General features: G+C 26.5%; 3 protein-coding genes across 3 annotated transcripts; all 3 read left to right on the top strand.

The window, feature by feature from the left end:
- Positions 1-7,610: 7,610 nt before the first annotated feature.
- LOC141529679 (uncharacterized) lies at positions 7,611-11,436 on the top strand. The gene is made up of 3 exons (XM_074246336.1): positions 7,611-8,072; positions 9,974-10,150; positions 10,801-11,436. Exons 1-3 carry the CDS (start codon positions 7,902-7,904, stop codon positions 10,876-10,878), a joined length of 426 nt encoding a protein of 141 aa, XP_074102437.1. The 5' UTR covers positions 7,611-7,901; the 3' UTR covers positions 10,879-11,436.
- Positions 11,437-13,432: 1,996 nt separating this feature from the next.
- LOC141529413 (small ribosomal subunit protein uS9-like) lies at positions 13,433-15,291 on the top strand. The gene is made up of 5 exons (XM_074245919.1): positions 13,433-13,515; positions 13,606-13,647; positions 13,989-14,120; positions 14,502-14,616; positions 15,086-15,291. Exons 1-5 carry the CDS (start codon positions 13,495-13,497, stop codon positions 15,229-15,231), a joined length of 456 nt encoding a protein of 151 aa, XP_074102020.1. The 5' UTR covers positions 13,433-13,494; the 3' UTR covers positions 15,232-15,291.
- A 673-nt stretch (positions 15,292-15,964) lies between these two features.
- On the top strand, positions 15,965-21,601 carry LOC141529627 (putative RNA-binding protein 19). The gene is made up of 11 exons (XM_074246261.1): positions 15,965-16,132; positions 16,211-16,415; positions 16,997-17,151; positions 17,383-17,812; positions 17,877-18,266; positions 19,035-19,436; positions 20,191-20,698; positions 20,788-20,904; positions 20,986-21,091; positions 21,212-21,335; positions 21,460-21,601. Exons 1-11 carry the CDS (start codon positions 16,097-16,099, stop codon positions 21,528-21,530), a joined length of 2,544 nt encoding a protein of 847 aa, XP_074102362.1. The 5' UTR covers positions 15,965-16,096; the 3' UTR covers positions 21,531-21,601.
- The last annotated feature ends 281 nt before the right edge of the window (positions 21,602-21,882 follow it).

The raw sequence follows: 21,882 nt of genomic DNA on the forward strand, positions 1-21,882 counted from the left end.
ATCTTACGCGGTATAACCAGAAAAATTACTTGGTCAAATCGAACATTACACGGAGTATAGTATGGGAGAATATGCAGTGTAATTTTTATATAATAATTTTTTATATAATTTTTATATAATTTTTCTTTCTGCGCTGGCTTGATATAGTTCAAGGTAGGATAATCAAAACTAGGTCCGATCTTGCTCATGACTATAATGCTGATTATTGTGCAACAAAACAATTTCGCAAAAATGAAACTGTAAATTGAATTTAATAAAAATTCTTATTGAATTCCATTCTCAAATTTTCGCCCAGTTAATTTCTAAAAGATCCGAAATATTTGAATAAATAAGTATGAATAATGTATTTCATAATGAGTTCGCCTAATTATCCCTTTTGGATTTCTAAACCCCCGTTTAATCATGATAAGAACTGATTAATTAATAATACCGATAGACAAGTATAATATTCGGTATAATGAATCGAAATGAAGTAATTAGATAACCAGTAGTTCTAATTAATAATAAAAGTGTGTACTTGACTCTGAAAAACCCAGTTTTATCGGTTATGTCAAACAGTCTGACAAATTTAAAGTTTTCTCACGGCATATTTATTGATTGACAACAATATATATATATATATATATATATATATATATATATATATATATATATATATATATATATATATATATATATATATATTCTTGAAATCGTATTTATATTCGATTCCACCGAGCGGTTGAGTATAATATATTCACCATCAGATGGAATATTTCAATTGTGGTACCAGCATCGTATTGTGTAAGATCTACCGTGTAGTAAGTATTCAATCGAAAGCTGAAACAAAGAGAAAGATCCTCACGATATCTTGTTATGTAAGTAAATGCCTTTCAGACCCTCGCTCGCACATTTCTATCTGTAATGTCTATCACCATTTTTCGCATCAACATTGCTTCTTCTCATATAACGTCCTCACATTTGATAGCGGGAAATAATTTGAAGGTCAGACACGTGAACTGTTTCCCCTCCCCTTGTGTAATTGTTGTAAATTATACAAGAAAGTAATAAGTAAGCCGAATGCACCGCAGTGGCGAGTGTCAATTAAGAATCGGATTTCATCGAGTTTATCCTGAAATCAACTCGCAGAAAATCCAAAGGCTCACATTTCACGGCTTAGACGCGTTTCAATCGCAAATGTTATCATTTATTTTTTATTTATATTTTAATTATTATATTGACCCACGTCATAAGTCGGGGGGTTGATTAATTTTTTTTTTTTTGCAAGAAAAATGCAGACTTTGTTCTTCACGCAGTCGGTATTTCATCTCATGAGGTTAAACGTCGTCTCAAATATTATATTTTACCAGTCAACGTCAATCGATAGGAAAACTCCGGATTCATGATGGTGGATATTGTAGAAAGCTTTTAAGAATTTTCTTACAATACTTACTTATATCATTCCTTTTTTTTTTTTTTTTTTCTGTAATAAGCTTGTCTAAACTTTTTTTTTTAAGCTGTGATTAATTTTCGAAGCCAATCAACTTTTAATTGCTTCGGTAAATAAACTTTCTTGGAGATTCATTTTTAATTAAAATTCAATATTCTATCTTTTTTTAATCAAGCTTTGGAAATGTTTTAAGTTAATATTTTAGTAAAATATTAGACAAAAAAAAATTGTAAAAAATAATATTTTATTTTAAAAAAGAAAATTTATAAAAAATACAAACTTGTAAATTTGTTTCTTTTAAGAAAATTATTGAAATTATTGATGCTAAAATGTTCAATTGTGAGAAAATATCAATGATATCAATGCAAGTATATGCTTGGTTGAGATACACGATAGTGTCTCGCTTCCATCGTATTGAAACACGTGCAAATATGAATGATTATCAAGAGTCATGTGGACAATTTATGAATTATAAAGCGTTATGCAATTAAAGTAGTTTTTAACAAAGCAAAAATGTTCATGAGGTCATACTTATTTTGATACTCTGCAATTATCAAATATTAAATACAAAGTCACGTATATGAATTTTCAAGTTCGAAAAAGAAAGACAGAGAAAAGCTTTGATAGATTCTTTTATTAATTAAAATAATCACATACTCTGAATCTGTACATTCGATTAGTAAAAAAATTTAACAAGTTACTTTTTCTCATTGTCTCAATTTTTTATTATTTACTTAAAATAAAATAAACATTGGTTTTTTATGAGACTTGTAATCTATATCTTTAAGAAAATAAGCAAAATTTTTTAGCTAGTGTATTTATATAATAAAATGGGTTTTTATGGTAAAATTTGGTATCGTTGAAAAAGATTTGACCTGGAGTTGTGCCTTTTCATGGTTTCATATAATTCTCACCAATAGTCAACTTATGATGACAAGTATTTAGGCTGCATTTACAAATGCTCTATCTCTAGACACATAATTAAGAAATGACCTTGTATCTTGTGAAATATTGACATTTTTAAATATATAAGCTCATCCCGATGTTACACTCATCAAGACCTTTCATTTGAGTACCCACATCAATTTTTCATATATTTTATATATTTATATATATAAATATATGAAAAATATATTAAAATGCATGTTTAGATACTGGCAATCTAATTACCAGTATCTTTTTGTTGATCGCCTATTGCCTTTAAAAAATTTAGTGAGATAGTTAAGTTATCTAACCGTGATATATTGATATAATAAATTTTATTAAATTCTGAATATTAATTCAAAATCCGAGAGTATGACTTTGAAAAAAAAAAAAAAAAAAAAAAAAATTATCTAAAATAATTACAGCTTTCGCAAATATTTTCTTGAGTAAAAAAAATTATTTTTTTGTACACTGAGAAAAAAATAAAAATTATGTGAAGACAAAGATTTGTTAAAATTAATTATACAATATAATAATTGAAATTTGTTGACAAAAGAATATTAAAATTTGTTTCCATTATTATAAGAAAGCAAACGAATAGCTTTACTTGAATTAAATAAAATTTGTAATCAATTAGTCAAATTCTCCAGACAATAAAAAAATTCTCCAGGCAAAAATGTACGTTGTTGAAAATTTTAAAGACTATACGTTCTTGCGTCAAGAATATAAATTCTTAAAACAATTATTTTTTTTCTCTCAGTGATACAAAATTTATTTTTACTGCGTATTGAATAATAATTTCTTGGTTGATTTAAAGCGTCGACTTTTGTAAATTATTAATCATCTCAACACCTATATTTCCCAATTATTTTGATGGATTGTCAAGATTATAATCTTGATGTAGTCATTCCGATTAATTTTCGAAAGTAAAAGTTACTGTTTATATAATTTATAAATAAATATATCCTTATGTTTGCTCTTAACTAAAAGGTATACATTATTAAAAAAAAACTAAAAATATAACAAAATTTATTCTATTTACAAACAACATGAAAAAAAAAAAGTTATTTTTATCATCTAAAATTTTTTTATATAAACTCCTTCATTTAGAAGCGAATTTTTTCCTGGCTAAATAAAATAATTTAAAATGATTAATTTTTTAATCATGTAAATTATTTCTCATATAGGTGTTTTACATATGAAATAATTTTTAATAATTTTGTTTATTAAAAGTTTTTTTATAAATACGATGGATGATCATATCAACACCAAAAGATCTAATAAAAAAAAAGAGCCAGCAGGTGGTTGAGTGGAACGTATAAAAGCATTTCTCACCTCTTCCTTCTGATTGACTTCCAATGTTTTAGAATATGTCATAGGGCACCCGGCGTGAGACCACCAGTCGCACTTAATTCTTCGATATTGTTGATTTCTTTGAAACGCTGAATTGCGACTTATTTACCTCTCGATATATAAAATAAAAATAGACCTTATATAGCCAATAAAATTTTTTTGTCCACTACCAATCGACTCAAATAAACAAATCATAAAAAATCCATCCCAAAAGAAATAAAAAAATTTAATTTTTCATTAACTAATATTGGTTTGTTGCGGTTATCGTTATCAATACATAAATATAGGTAAATACAAACAGAGTTGGCAGTTGAATAAAAAGTAAAAGTTTTATAAATTTCTCTATCCACACGGTCACAACCTAACTGTTTTATTTTTCTTCTTTTATTCATTGGAAAACTTGTGATATTATTTTTCAATTTATTTTTTTCACACGCATACGTCATTATCATTAATACTTATTAGTTATTAGTATTGTTCGAATGACAGGGTTAATTACGGCGAGAACTTGTGACGAGAATCCTCATTACAAAGTTGTGTATCTTCTCCATCAAATAAAAAAAAAAAAACTTAATACCGCCTGCTTACAGATAGAGTATCTGTCTTATTTTCCGAATAAAAAAACTAAAACTCGTTTTTCTTTAAGACAAACCTAATATTGCCGATGGTAACTACGATGTTAGTCGCTAATCAATGTCAAAAAAAAAACGTGCTCCTTCAACTTGAGCATAAAAAATTTATTTAATTAAATCGAATATCAGAAAATCTTTAATATCGGCATTTGCGTCACCCTCCGCCTTCCCCTTTTTTTATTTTATTTTAACTTGTAACGAGCGCAACTTTTTACGGATTCCCTCTCTTTTTATTGATAGATGTTAATCATTAAATTCGCTTTAGCTGTTTTTACTAAGTACCTTATTCTGCATAATTATTAAAGATTATTCAAGGAATTTTAACTAAATTGACTTTTAAAAGATTATTTAAAGCTGCTTTGGGATATTTAAATAATTACAGGCTACATCAAAAAGATCTAAAAAGGTTAAAGGAAAATTTTAATCAACAATTTGTTATAAACCCACGTCATAGTATTCATCATTCACTTTTAAAAGAATACATGCTTCTGTTAGTTTTATTTTCCGAGCTATTATCGTTCGCAATGCAAATTAGGGAAAATGTATAAGCGATTTTTTAATTGCCTTTTCGAAGTCATGTGACGCGGCAAGAGATATATGTAGGATGAAATTAATAGATCGATTTTAATTTCAAAATGTTACTGAAATTCTCTAACTTAATTTAACTAGGGAAATTATTTATTATTGAATCATAATAACAACTTACTACTCGACATTTTGTTTGCATCAAAGTGACGTATTAGAAAATTATCGAAGGTAATTGGACTGGAAACAGACTATCATATAATTTTTATTTTACAACGTTTCAACTATTTTAGATAGTCTTTACCAGATACGGGCATCGTATATTGATTAGTCAATTAATTGACAATTAATTTTCCATGAGTACGCAGAAAAAAAAATTCACTTGAATCAAGTAAATAATTTTGAAGAACTTTATTTTTTTTTGATTTGAGTAGAAAAATTTTTAAACTAAAAAATTTTTCTTGTTCTAAGAAAATTTTACTTGATTCAAGAATTTTTCTTTTGATTCAAGTTAATTTTTTTTTTTTTAGTGTAATATTTCAAATCTTAATATAAATAATATTGATGACAATTATGGATTTTTATGAGCCTAATTCAGAAAAAAAATTTTCTTGAGAAGAAAGTTCTTAAATCGAGTAAAATATACTTAGTTTAAGAATTTTTCTACTCAATTTAAGAAGATAAAATTCTTCAAAATTAACTACTTGATTCAAGTTATTTTTTTTTCTATGTAGTGATATTTCATTGAAGGAAATGCCAAGAGAAATTTTCATGTTATTAAAAATTGACAGAGTTCATCTCTTCATAAAATGCGTTCCTAAAGCAAAGGGTGGATCGCAAATTACATATCATATTACTTAAAATACTCATCTGCAGAGCGAAAAAGGTGTGAAATATTTTTTTTTGCCCCAATCAACTCAGAAACGTTAGAAATGTGAATATTGATTGAAAAAATGAAAAATACAATTTATTTTTGAAATACGCTCTTTTTACTCAATGAAAAAAAATTCCTTAAAACAAAAAGAGCATACATCAAAAGAATTTTATTTTTTACTTTCTAACTTTCTGAGTTAGAAATTGAACTTTTTCAACCTATCTGGCTGAAAAAATGAAAAATTTTTGAAAATTCAATAAATTATTGAATTTAGTTATGTTACTCAAAATCATACAACAATTATAAATATAAAATAAAAAAATACTTTGAGTTATAATTTAAATAAAAATTGAATTTTCTATAAAATGTAAACTTGTTTTTGAATAAGATAATCTTCTATTTTTATTTGCCTATATTTTATAGCAAAACAAATTTTAACTCTACATCAATGTCTTTGCCCTTAATTATGTTTTTAAGAATTTAAAAAATTTTTTATTTGTAAGGATAACTGGTGTCAAAATTATCAGAATGTTTCAGTAATTGATCAGGGAAGAAAAAAAATTTTTAATTTTATAATTTGACATCTCTATAATCGAAATAAATGTTAATTTCAATTTGACGTGGATCAAATACTTGGAAGACTTTGTGAAAAAAATTTATCCTTTCTTCAACCAAAAAATTCATTGAAAAATGATGTATTTTATGACATTAATTTGATATCTAATGACTTCATAGCTTGTTACGGTTAGGCATGTCTGAAAAAACGTCTCTTAATTTATTAGTGTAAATTTAAACCTTGTGTTCAATGACGTACATCGAGTTTCAACGATTAGTGTTTGACTATCAAGTTATATAATTTCTAACCTATGTTATTCACTTTCATTCTATTCCAAATGGCTTTACTATAATCTTCTAATTAGATCCACGCAGTTCATGTAATGTACTATTTCCTTGTATTATCATTAATCATTATAATATTTTCATTCTAATTAGTGAATTGCCTAACTCTGTTCTTGTAAATTTTACAATGGCCAAACGGTGAAATGTATACTTCTTTAATATTGAACAATTAATTAAATATTTATAATCAATAATCAATAATCATTATGAGATATTCATTAAATGTTGAATTTTCTTGACTAGCGTATTCTAAAAAAATATTTTTGCATTTAACTAAATAAATATCTTGACATGATCGAAAGATGAACGAAATGAAGTGTCATTTTTTTCAAACATGTTTACATACTATTAAAAAATTAATTTTGTTCGGAAGAAAAAATTTAAAACTAAAAAAATTGTTTTGAAAAAATTTTTTTACTTGAAAAAAAAAAAAAAAACAAAAAAATTCTTTAAAATTATTTTTTTTTTGGTTCAAGATTTTTGCTCTTGAGTCAAGTTAAATTTTTTTTTTTTGATTTCTATGAGATCAAACATGACTTTTTTCAACGTAAGTCGTTTTTTCTTTGAGTCTGCACCACGCAGTATTAATTACTTAATTATAATTTTTATTATACATTGACACAACAAAAAAAATGTACATATTAATAGACTTCAGTATTTTTGATAAAAAATGCAATAAATTTGAATACATTCCCGAAACTCGTTTTCTCTGTGCATGCTTCAATTAATTCGGGAAAAAATTATTCGCCTATACTTCAAATAGAGTTCTTATATTAATGTTGATAATAAAAATAAAATTGAAAGAAAAACGAACAATAGTGTTAATAAATAATAAAATAGAAAAAAAAAAATGTTGTAGTAACTAATGAAAAATGAAGCGCTTGCGCGAGCTTTCACAGAGGGTGTATAGGAGTGTAAAGTATATAACTTGGCGGTTTTCTACCTTACGCGTCATTTTAAATCTCAACGACGCTGATAGTGGTCAAAATACGATCAACTATTGAATCAATAAATAAATTATTGGTAACGTGATAAAAGTAGAGATAGATTTGAAAAATTAAAGCGAAATATTTAATAGTGAAATTTATATTTGTTGCAAATTTAAGTACTTGCGTATATGAGCTAAAAAAATTCTGATACTGAATTCCGAATATTGAAATACGTAAGTGCTGTTATCAGAAGTGACATCGCAAATTATTATCAACTGTCAGTGAGCAGGATATTTATAGCGTATTTATAAAGTGATTTTATCGGATATTCAGGCATGGGGATGATTAAGTTTTGTTCAATTACACTGCTAATGACTACTGTTATGACGACCGGTACCGCGAGATATATTCCGGCGAGTAATTATATATTACTGGAGAAATTGATTAATCAGTACGATCCGAGTAGTGTTAATTATGATTACGGTGAAGATGATCAAGACAATCAGGTAAAATTTCTGATAATTGATAAATTCATGCATTTTATTAATTATTTATCATTTTTGATAATAATTTTACTCAAATATTGCAATTTTTATTTCTTGCTTATTAAAATTATTTTTTTTTTTCATGACAAAAATTTATATTTTATCAATAAATAATGAACTTTGAAATTTATAATTGACTGTGCAATTTATTGAAAGATTATTTTAATTTCATTTATTAATTTTTTAAAACCGAATCAATAGAAAATAAATTGAATTCAAGAGAAAAATTCTTGAATCAAGACAAAAATTTCATGAATTATAAATGTACTGAAATCAAGAAAAATTTTTCAGATAATAAATTTTTTTACTAAAATTGGAATATGATTAAGCTCTTCAAAATGATTTTTTTAGTTCAAGAAAATCATTTTTAAGAGTTTTATTGTTTTACATCGAATAAAGAAATTCTTGAATCAAGGAATATTTTTTTTTTACTTAAAAAAAGGATAATTTCTCGGATCAAAAATTTTTGTACTCAATTATAAGATTGTTAAATTTTTTTAAATTGTGCATTTGATTCAAGAGAAAAACTCTTGAATCAAGTAAAATTTTTAACTTCCCGCTAAAAAAATTTAAAATTATTTTCAGAGTATAATAGTTTAAAATTATTCAACAGTTTGTAGCGAATGTAAGTTAGTATAAATTAAGTATAGAAATGTGTATAAAAAACTGAACAGTTTCTGTCCAAAGGTTGTGGGCCCGATACACAAAGGATTGAACTTTGAGCAAAAAATCCGGATTCGAATCTCGGCTAAATCGAATCATTCTTAAAACACGCTGAAATAGCTTTCGCGAGTTTTTACGACATAACATCATTTTTGAAACAATAGAAGCAATAAAATAATTATATATTGGCTAAAAAAGTACAACCAAAAGTTACTTAAATTTTTTAAAAAGGTCACAACCCTGTTTCACAAAGTTCAATCATTTTCATTAATATCAACTTATCAGATTTTTACGAGTTATTATTATTATCATTTTTTGTTAATTAATTTATAAATAAATTGATATTAAACTGATAAAATAAACAATTTTGAAGTATTAACAATTATTAACAAATTTAACGGTTTATTGCGTACAATTAAAAAGTTCGAAATGAACTGAGTTATACATCGACGTTACAGCACTTTACGTACTCACTAATTTTAGTATCAAAAATTGGATTACCTGGAGCCAGTAAATATTTGAATGCAAAAGGTCATTAAAACCCACTGTTAAAACCGATCATCGATATATTATTGCATGCTTTAATTTTAATTAAAAACGCGGTATTATCTGATAATTGCAAAAGTTAAGAGCTACTAAATAAAAGCCCCCGTAAAACATTCCCATTTATTATTAGCAAAAAAAATTATCGAAGCACTAATTGCCTTGAATCGAAAACTAAAATTAGAGATAATGTAATAATGACGATAAATTGTAATAAAATATGAAAGTCAGTTTACTCTACATATATTACTTAAGTAAATACTTCGTATTTGTACAATGCGCAGGTTGATTTCTACTCGAGAAATCAGGGGAGCAATTGAACTCAATAAGTTGACGGGAAATCTTATGCGAGTTGAATTGATTTTATTTTTATTTGTCTAAGGTCATAAATCTTTATAAAGTTACAAGTGCTTGCAAGTTTTATATTACTACAAAAATGTTTACAGTTCAATGCAAACATATTTTTATTTTCTTCTCTAATTATTTTATTTACTTTTGTTTCTCAGTCACTCTTAAGCAAATATTTTAAGTTTGAATTCATTTTGATTGATTCAAAGTAACTGAAGTTTCCGCGCTATTTTATATGAATTTTCTGTAATATAATATACCTATAGCCATATAATAATGGTATGATTTATGACTGGCTTTGTTTGCAGGTGGCTCTAAAGAAAGATGCGTTGCTTTTGGAAAAATTGATGCTGACGTTACAAAAGAATGGGGAAGATGACTCAAATGCAATCGAGTTACAAGACAAAAAAGAGCTAGTACTTAACGATCCACGGCTACAAAAGTTTATGATTAGAAGAAATAGATCCGAAAATCGAAAAACTGGGGTATGTAATTTTACCTTGCGATTCTACACTGAGAGAAGAAATTGTCATTGAGAAAAGAGAGCACTCTCGTTATAAGAACTTAAATTATTGGAAATGTTATACGTTTATCTTTCAGCTGAAGAAATCTCATTTTTCTTGTAGTATTTGTTTTTTGTAAAATTAAGTTTTTTCATACAAAAAAAAAAAAAAAAAACACTTTGAAAAAATTGACATTTATTTCATTCAGCACTTTAATTTTTTGATAAAAAATAATTTTTATTTTAATATTTTTAAAAATAATTTTTTATTAGTCTTTAATGAAATATTTGTTGACTTTCTTTCTGTGTGAAATAAACTTGATTTTATTTTTAAAAAATACTACGAGAAAAATGTAATTTCTTTAGCTGAAAAAGAAAATTATTGAAAATTTCTAACAATTTAAATTCTTGTACCAAAAATGTTCTTTTTTCTCAAAAGTAATTTTTTTTTCTGATTTTAGTGTAAAATTTATATTTTTCAAATTGAAAAAAATTTTTTGCATAAAAATAATTCAAACGACTTCAAATTTCTGATGATAAACAAAAAAATAATTGTCTATTTCTAAAACAAAAAAAAATGTATGCATGATGAAGACAATCATAAATAAATAACAAAAAATATTTTTGTTCTAGATGGATCTACAACGACGAGGGCGGATCAATGGAAGCGTTTACTGGAAATGTTATTTCAATGCAGTAACATGCTTCTAATAAAACAAAAACTGAAAACTGACAAATCTATGACAATGTATCTAATTATATGCGTATATATAAATATATATATACATTCTTTTATTGTCTACATCTTTACGAAGTCTGCATATTTTCGACGCTCTCATTTCTCAATCTTCGAAATTTGCACTTTTTAAAAATCACACTTAAATTAATAAGTTCTCCACTGTACAAAAACTTTGTGACTGTTAATTAGTTTATTTAAGTTATTTATAAAATTTGTACATGTCTGTCTCAAAATTAAATTAAAATATTTTATAGTCATTTTGTTTGTATAAAAATTAATTAGAAAAATGAAAGTATATATTTAATCTATTAATTTATTTGTTTGATGTTGAAAAATATACTGAATGGACGCGATGGAGATGAAATTATTTTTGTTAGTGATTATTTTTAGAAAAAACACTGAACTTAATAAAATAATATTTAAAAGTAAATTTTAACATCACTACTTTGAAATTCCTGTATGAGTTTGTTTTTATGTGAGTATTAATATGACAGTACCTGTATTATGTTCTATTGGTAATAATAATCAGCTAAAGCATTCAATATACTTATATTTTACTATAAAAATACATATGTTTTTTTTTTATTTTTTCACATCCCCCAAAAAAATCTATAAACTTCTTTTGATATAAAAATTACAATCTCTAAAATACTGAAGAAACCCGAGTCGAAGAAATGAACTTAGATAAGCTTAAATCAATTGTTTTCTTATAGCAGTTAAGTTAATTTTTCAACTTGGAAAGTAAGTATTTACTTATAAATAATTTATCTATAAAATTAATGTAGAAATTTTACTTTATGATAGACTAGAAAAATTTTATAAGATATGATTTTTTGCGGACCAATTGTTGCCCTTCTAATATACCAGTGAATACAAAGAAAAGTTTAAAAAATCCAAAAGAGAACGATTCATGATGCTCATTTGATTATAAAAATAAATAAAACAAATTTTCTGTCTTAAAGCACTTAATAATTCTTGGCTAAGGCTCATTTTCAAAAAGAGCTTTTGAGCATTCTTTACAGATTTTTTTATAAATTTTTTATCTGAGGGGTAGTAGAGTAATCTGAGCCAGATAGAGGTGTCTTAAAGATTTAGAACAGGGAAATACGATAACTTTTAGAACTCTCCTACAGATTTTATTAACTTTATCTTAGAATAGTTTTACGCTTAAAAATAGTTTCAGAAACGCGATAAGTTCATCGATTTGAATCCCATCATATATAGACAAATTTACCGAGCATCTATAATCAAAGAAAACTTTTAAGCTGAGCTCAGTTGCGGCTTTTAACAGACCTGAGTATGTTGAAAAAATAAATATTCAATTAATCATTTTGACAGAATTTGACGGACATTTTTTTTAGTTCTAGCAAGGTCAATAAGAAATTACGATAATTATTATAATGAATAACACCGTCACCCTTCAGATTTGAGTAAAATGTAAAAAACCCCTAAAAAAAAGTAAAAAATTGCGAAAAACTGCAATCACAGCGATGAAAAAATTTTTGTAAGCCCGGATCATCAAGTATAATTTTGCAAAAATCGAGGATTTGATAAAAATATCGGAAAACAAAGTTTGGTAAAATATATTACGTATTTTAAAAGCTCAATCTGAAAACTCAACATGTGATTTCAATTAATGTAATCTAATGTGATTAATTAATTGCTAAATAACATCCCTGTATTTTTTCTTATACGTAGACTTAAAACCTCTAAGTGCAATAAAAGAAATTGATTATATTAGTGAATATCACAATTTTCAAAAAAATTTTATAATCCAAGATTCTACTGAATATAATTCAAATTATACGGGATATTTTTTTGGCTTATATCCAGTGTAATCTCACGCGGTATAACCCGAAAAATTACTTGGTCAAATCAAAGATTACACTGAGTATAATACAAAAATAATTTAGTATAATCTGGATTATATTTGATATTATCTGAAATGTTTTTTACCACAGATAACGTTGAGTATAATATCGGAGGATATGCGGTGTAATTTTGTTCTTACCGTGTGAGGTCCTTTTTTTTTTTTGCTTCATTTTAATCTTTTTTTTTTCTTTGAATTCTCGGCGATACCCAAGACTCGTAAGAGTCGTTGTTTTTCCTCAATGACATATTTTCTGGGAAGAGAATCTCTAGATTTTGAATGGCTTGAGTAACAAAAAAAATTTTTATTTGCTTTTTTGGGATGAAATCCTCATATCCTAGAAATAAAAAAAAAAATTTTTTTTTATTTTCTGCAAAATTTCGACTGATTTATTCGAAATAGACAGAAAATAAGCCACAAAAATTAATAACCGGCTTAAGGGGGCCGTCTTTCCCCACCAACCCTTATTTACTAACAATTTATCTTATGTTAATAAATCTTGAACCGTCAGTTGATGATTAATAAATAATTCTCTGTAAATTATTTAAAGTTTAAAAGACTATCAGAGTCAGAGTCCAAAAATTACGTAACAACCATTTTGCCTCGTTTCCATCATCAGCCATTTTAATTTCAAACTGATAGTTTAGAGAGCAGCACCAGCAGGAGTGTATATAATGGGACCACGCTGTCTTTGATTCCCAACCTTTTTCTTTCAATCATGGCAACCAAAATGCAGAAGGTTAAATCAAATTTTATATTATTTTTAAACGATATTTATCGATTAATTCATTAACTAATAATAACTAATGATAAATATTTATTTTTACAGCCCAAGACAACCATCCAATCGGTTCAAGTTTTTGGTCGCAAGGTAATTTTTATTTTTTTTTATTAAAATTTCTGTCACAATTTGAAAACTACAGACATCTGTCAATTTTTTATTTCTCTTAGTAAGTTTCTATTATTATTATGCTAAAAAACTTTTATTATTTAAAAATAGACTTCGGAAAAAATTCACTGGTAAATTTCTATATTTATTTTTCGATAATCCAAATCTAATGTTCAACATAACCTACAATTTTATTTTTCATTTAAAAAAAATATAAATTTTAAGTTTGATAATTCACGTAATTTATTGTAAAATTATTCAGGATTAATTATTATTATTTTTTTGTCAATTTAGTTTTATTAATTTATTATTTTTTCTTTCAGAAAACTGCAACCGCCGTAGCGTACTGCAAACGTGGTAAAGGTCTTATCCGCGTTAATGGCAGACCGTTGGAGAATGTTGAACCAGCTGCACTTCAATATAAATTACAAGAACCAATCCTCATTCTTGGCAAGGTATTTTTTGTCAATATCACTTTATAAATTATTTATAAAACAGAAATCATTTTTTTTTTAAACACTTAATCTTAAAAAATTATAATTTTAAACAATAAAAAAAATAATAATACTGAAGTTGGCGGTCAGCTGTTAATTTAAAAATTTTTTTAACAAATTAATTACAATAAAAAAATGCTTCTAAAAATTTTCACTTGTAATTTTTATTAATTTTCAAATGTAAAAATTTTGAATAAAATTTTCTTTTAATAATTTAATTGTTAAAAAAATTTTTAATATCTGTCAACTTCAGTTTTATAAAAAAATATGATATATTTTTCTACCAATTATATTATTGATAAATGAATAAGGAAATAAACTAATTAATCGATTTTTAAATAGGAAAAGTTCGCAGGCGTTGACATGCGTGTACGTGTAAACGGTGGTGGTCACATAGCACAGATTTATGCCATCAGACAAGCTATCGCTAAAGCACTTGTTGCTTACTACCAAAAATGTAAGTTTCATTATCAATCAATTAATGTCTCTGTTTCAATTAAACTTTTTAATGAATATTATTAAATTTTTTTTGAATTTACTTTACACTCTTAATAAAAAATTATGATAAATTAAAATTACAAAAATTTAATGAAAATTAATGTAGCACACGTTTAATAATTTTTTTAATTTTATAACAAATAACCTGTGGCAAAAAAAAGTAAGAAAAAAAAATTGACATTTAGAAACTTGAAAAATTTTAAAATACAATTTTTTTTTTAATTATTTATTGGAAAAAATCTTTTTGTTAAATAAAATTAAAAAATTGTCAACTTGAATTTTAATATATAATTCATAAAATTTAATGTTAAGACATGATATTTATAAATTAAAAAAAAAAATTAGTATTTTAAAAAGATTGAACTTTTTATAAATTAATTTTTTTTTTCGTGTTAGTTATTAATTTAATAAATTATTTTTTTGTTTAGATGTCGACGAAGCAAGTAAAAAAGAGATAAAGGAAATGCTAATACAGTATGACCGAACATTACTTGTTGCTGACCCCAGGCGCTGCGAGCCCAAGAAATTCGGTGGTCCAGGTGCCAGAGCACGTTACCAAAAGTCTTACCGTTAAGCTTTATTATTATGCAATGTACTTTTATGTAAAAATAAAATAACGGAGAGATAAACTGTATTTTTTTTTTTTATTTAATTATTTTATTAAGAATTTTAACATAATTTTACAGAAATTATTCCGATCTTGACACTAAATTAAATTGAAGAGGACCAAGGATCATGAAATAAGTTAATACTAGATTTTTATTCTAACACTTTTAACGTTTGGGCGTTTATTACTGCTTCGGGCGTCATGAAAAATTCATGTATTTTGATTGCAAATTAAATATTTAATCACTGGAGTAATTACGGATTCTGATAGAGCAATTTTTCTATATTTAGTTTGATAAATTTTATTGAATTTCCACGCTAACTTAATTGTAATAAATCTAGTATTAATTTATTTCATGATCCTTGGTCCTCGGATTACAATTCATAAATTTAAGAATTTTAACATTTCGTGGTAGTATTTCATCAATTAAAAATAGAAATAGTTTTATTTTTAAAATGTGCTTTTATGGAGCAAAATTTCACTTTTTTTTTTATTTTTAACTTTTCTTAATTATTTCATTAATTAAATTTCATTAATTTCATTAATTAAATAATCAATTACAGAATTTAATCTTACCGACATATATACCAGTATCGCCCTCTTGAGTCGTCTTACAAAAGTCAAAGTAGTTTTATTGACATCCTAAATAAGAGCTTAAGTCTAACATAAATGTTGAGTGCACATGGTGTGAGTATTTATACTTAACCTTACTTAAGTAGTTAACCTTTAAACTATGTAAAATAGTTATTTATTGATATTTTACAAATTTTTTATTTTGTAATACAAGTGTTATTAAATTTTCTGACATTTATTTTTAATAAAATATATTACCATGTCGCGCTTAATAGTTAAAAATTTACCCACAACTGTAAGTACTTATTTATTTATTTATTTATTGCCATTCAATATTCTTTGTTGCTGTAATGGGTTATTTTTTAAATTCTAGATCACGCAAAAAAGATTCCAGGAAGTATTTGCAGCACATGGTGCTGTGACAGATGTACAATTAAAATATACAAAAGAGGGCAAATTTCGTAAATTCGGATTTGTTGGATTCAAAACTGAGGATGATGCTCAGAGAGCTTTGAAATCTTTAAATGACACTTACATTGATACTTCTAAAATTAATGTGCAAGTCTGTGCTGCTTTGGGTAATTATTTTTTTTGAATTTTAAAAAATTTACTGTGCAATTTTTTGAATTTATGTTTTTATAATTTTTTTTTTAAATCATAAATTATTAAATATCTCAATATCATGTTCAGTTTTTCCAATTTTAATTTTATTGTATAATGGCTACAAAATTTCTATTTTTTACATGAGTAATTATATTACTAGCAAACTTGCAGTCAATATGTAACCGCCGGAACTTGTGAACTATAAACTGAGAAAAAAAAAACAATTTTACTCAATTAGCAATTTCTTGGTTCAAGAAACTCGATGAGGATCAAATATTCTATTATTATTAATTATTAATTTCTAAAGAGGAGTATCAATATTTATCTTTTAATAATAGATAAACAAGAGAATAGCTTTATTTAAATTAAGTAAAAATTATTTCAATCAATTTAATAAATTCTTGAGCTAAAAATATATACTCTTGAAAATTTTCAAGAACATAAATTCTTGTATTAAGAAAATTTTATTAATAAAAATATTTTTTTTCTCAGTGTGTAGATTATTAATTCAATACTTCAATTAGTGATTATTTTTATTTTTATTTTTTATTTATAGGAGATCCATCAAAACCAAAAGCTTGGAGTAAGTATACTCCAGATAGCTTAGTGAAAAATAAAAAAAACGTAGAAGTCGAGAAAGATCCAGAGCCTAAGCCAGAAAAGAAGAAAAAAAATAAAAAGAATGAAGAAATAGAAAAATTATTAGAGCAGGTAACTTTATATTTTGTTTTAAGTAGTTTTATTTATTTATTTAATATTTAATGCTGTCTTCAATTTTCAATAGTTCAATAATAATAAGTCGAATATAATTTGACTTGGTAAATGTAATATTTTAACACAAAAATTCATCTTTTAAAAGTCACTCAACATTTTTATTACTTTTTTTTTTAAACGTATTATATTTTGTTTTTTAACTCGTTAATTTATTGTATTTAATTTTAGCATAAAGACGATCCATTATTCAGCGACTTTCTAGAAGCTCATCAAGTTTTTCCCATGAAAGAATCAAAAGTAGATCACAAAGAATCCTGGAAAAATGATTTAGGTACTGAAGATGGTGAAGAAAAAAAAACTGATGGTGATTCTGAAAATGACTCCGGAGTTGAAGATACCAGCAAAGAATTAGACGTCAATGAAATAGCAAAGAAATTCGAGAAGAAGAAGACTGAGACAAAAAAAAAGAAAGAACTTTTCACTGTAAAAATAAAAGGTTTAAATGGCTATCATAAGAAAAAAGACATAAAGCTTTTTTTCCATCCGCTGGTACCGAAATCTATAAGAGTGTCGCAGAAGATCAGGGGCTTTGCGTACGCAGGATTCAAAACCGAGACTCAGATGAACAAAGCGCTCAAAAAGGACCGCTGTATTTATGGTGAATAAATTTCTAATTATATTTTTTTAATTTAAAGATAGTTTTTTGTAAAAAATTTTTTTAGAGGGAAAGAAGCTGTATGTGAGAAAATACGAGAAGCAGAATAATGGGGCTGTGGCCGAGGAAAATAACGAAAACTCAAAGTGGAAGAAGCAAGAAGAAGCTTTGAAGATGGAAGAGCCAATCGCCGAATCGGGGAGGATTTTTGTTAGAAATCTGGCTTATGTTACTACAGAGGCCGACTTGAGAAATTTATTCGAAAAGTACGGACCTTTGACTGAAGTAAATGTGCCTATCGATAAAGATACTAGAAAATCCAAAGGTTTTGGTACAATTACCTTCATGATGCCGGAACACGCTATTACAGCCTACAATGAACTGGACGGTCAGTCGTTTAATGGCAGGATGTTACATATATTGCCCGCCAAAGCGATTGTGTCAGAATCCGAAAAAGGTTACATTTTTTTTTTTTTAATTTTTGAAGTTATACTTTAAGCGCGTTATGAAAAAATGATGAGAGTGAAATTTTAACATGCACGTGCATCACTGTAACACAAAAATAACAAGTTGAATTTGGCCATAGAATAGAATTAAAAGTTTTTTTTTTTTTTAAATTAGTTGATTCAGAAAAATCTTAAATAATATTGAATTAAATTTATATAATAATTAATGATTTTATATTTATACGGTATAGTTAAATTTTTATTATGATAAAACTTTTTTGATTGTTTTTAATATTTTTCTTCGGTCATTTTTGCATTTTTTTTTTCTTACAAATTTTTTTTATTGTATGCCAAAGAAGTATAACTTTTAACGCGTGTACATGAGTGCACACGTCATTTTTCTATAATTGTTTTAGCTGATAAATTACTCGTAGATTCAATGTGGATACTACGAATTTTTATTCATATTCATATTTAATTTATCTGTTAAAATTGAAGCCAAGAAAAATATTGACAAGAAATTTTATTAATTTTTTTTATGAGCTTTAAAAAATACTTTTAAAATTAATTACATTTTTCCAACCATAATAATATGTGTTATAAATCATAATAAATCCACAAGTTTAATTATTAAAAAGTTATTAAATTATAAAAAGTAAACTTTATTGACAACAGAAAACTATGCGTGATTTTTCAGATAAGTCTGTTAGGAAAAAGTTTTTAGAATTTATTGTATACTTTATTTATGAGATTTACTTTATTTAAATAAATTTTAATAGAGGGCTTGAGTTATAAAGAAAAGAAAGAACTTAAGAAAAAAGGAACGGCGAACTCAAGTCATAATTGGAATACATTATTCCTCGGGCAGAATGCTATTGCGGATGCGATAGCATCTACTTACAATACCACCAAAGAAAAAGTCCTTGAAGACGGAGGAAAAGGAACAAGTGTCGCTGTTAGACTCGCCTTGGGAGAAACCCAGCTGGTGGAACAGACGAGAAAATTCTTGGAGGAAAACGGCGTAAGACTCGAAGCATTCAATCAACCACCGGATAAGCGATCTACGACTATTTTTCTGGTTAAAAATTTACCCGCCATGACTACTGTTCAGGAACTGAGGGAAATTTTTGCTAAACACGGTGTGATCGGTAGGATTGTGATGCCGCCTTCTGGAATCACGGGTAAGATAAAAATAATATTTATTTATTCTTTTTATTGAGGGGATATTCTCGTTTAGAAGCCCGAATTTTAGGTATTTTTCGGTCGCGATAAAAAAAACAACAAATTTTTTTACAAGTTTTTTATTGATATTTAAAGAGTATAAAACATTATTAAAATTAAAAAAAAAAAAATTAAATTAAAAAAAACTGCAGACCACCAAAGTGAGGACTGATGAAAAAATGGCGCATCCTGGTATTGCAGGATATTAATCCTTCCAGTGAACTTAAATTGAAAATAATTAATAATCCTTAAAGAGGAAAGATTTAGTTATCGCATTCCGAGACGTTTTAGACAAAAAATAATTTTTTCACAGAACGGCAGCGGTTTAAAAAATAAGTTTTGTTATTTTCATGTTTTTCTGCCATTTGGAATTTTTTAAAAATTAAAAAAAAATTTTTTTATTAAAAAACGCTCCGTAGTGCGATACTATAATGTATAAAGGAACTCTGTGTAAAATTTCAAGTGAATTGGTTGTGTATAACTTGAGATATCAAGCACACCGTTTTTAAAAAAGTAATTCCGAGAAAAACGGGCTTAAAGTTTGAAGGCAAGTCGCGCACAGCCGGAGTCGCTGAACTAAATTAGCTGTAACTCAGAAAATAATTTAAACTCCGAAAAATCTTTTTAGGGACATATTCTTATATGCTTATAAACGAGAATACCTCCTTAAAACTTGATCAGATTTAGATGACAATTTGATGATTTTGTTTTTAGCTCTGGTAGAGTACGTCGAGCCGTCAGAAGCCCGAGCGGCGTTTAAAAAATTGGCTTATACTAAATTTAAACACTTGCCACTATATTTGGAGTGGGCGCCAGACAACAGTTTAAATCCGGCAACAAAATCAATTCCAGTCAATAAATTGTCTGTCGATAAAACCGAAAACAAAGAACAGGTAGAAAAAAGTAAACCTGTTGAAGATGAGGATGAAGATGATGAAGAAGAAGAAGAAGTTGAACCCGACACTACCATTTTTGTTAAGAATTTGAATTTTTCAACCACGGATGATCAGTTGAAAGAATACTTCAGCAAATGCGGTAGAATACACTACGCAACAGTTGCCACGAAAAAAGACCCGAAAAACCCGGGAGAGAAACTTTCGATGGGCTACGGATTTGTCAGGTACAAGTACAAAGCCGACGCAGATCGGGCTTTGAAAGAATTGCAGATGACCTTATTAGAAGGCAAGACGTTGGAGTTGAAACGCTCACAGAGAACATTAGAGTACGTATTTGTTTGAAATTTTAAATGATTTTTATTATAAGGATGATTAGTTTAAAAGAAAAGTATTAATTAAAATTTTTGATCAACAGAACGGACGTCAAGACGACAAGAAAAGTGTCGAAAGTGACAGAAGCAACGGGATCTAAAATTCTTATAAGAAACATTCCTTTCCAAGCAAATGTAAACGAAATTACAGAATTATTCAAGTAAGTTCAAGTGGATAAAAAATAGTTATTTAAATATCTGATTGATATTCGAGTTGGGTAATTGATGGACATTTATTTCAGAGCGTTTGGAGAATTGAAAGCTGTTCGTTTGCCCAAGAAGATGGTAGGACATGGGAATCACCGAGGATTTGGTTTCGTTGAGTATTACACAAAAAGTGATGCCAAGGTAAAATATAAACATCATTTAGATTTAAATACTTTTTAATGGTCAACGACTTGCAGCAATACTTATATAGTGTCATAATTTGTATTGATTGGTAATGTCTTTTATTAATATTTATTTCAGAAAGCTTTCAAGGCGCTCTGTCAGAGCACTCATTTGTATGGCAGAAGATTAGCGCTGGAATGGGCCCAAACTGAAGAAGATATCGACACTATTAGAAAGCGTACCGCTAAGCATTTTCACCCAGGTATTTTTCGATTTAAATGCGTTGGAATTTCTTTTTTATTGAATTATGCTATTATTATATAATAAATTGTAATTCTCTATGTTAATAAGGATTTAAATTATGTATTTCTTCTTATTTTTTATAGAAACGAGCGTCAAGAGAAGTAAAAAGGCTACTGTTGATCCTGAGTCACTGGGTCTTGAAGCTGAATCTTAAATTAATAGATATCCATATTTATATGTAAATAAGAAACGATCTATTAACAATAAAGTCCTTTTTTTTTTTTTTTTTTTTTTTTTTTTATTTAAGTACAGCTTTTTTCTTATCCTTCTTCACTACTTTATTGATATATTTAGATAGATTTACTTTATTTATGCCAAAGCCTAATGGCCAGATGGCAATTTTCAAGTACAAAAAACATAAGAAAAAATTTCAAAGTACACTGAAAAAAAAATTAACTTGAATCAAGAGAAAAATTCTTGAACTAAGTAAAATTTACTTAAACCAAGAAAAATTTCTTAGTTTAAGAATTTTTTGACTCAAATCAAGAAAATGAAATTCTTCAAAA

The sequence above is a fragment of the Cotesia typhae genome, unplaced genomic scaffold (assembly GCF_013202065.1).
Source record: "Cotesia typhae breed Kobodo isofemale line unplaced genomic scaffold, CoteBio_Ctyphae contig_48, whole genome shotgun sequence".
Taxonomy (NCBI): domain Eukaryota; kingdom Metazoa; phylum Arthropoda; class Insecta; order Hymenoptera; family Braconidae; genus Cotesia; species Cotesia typhae.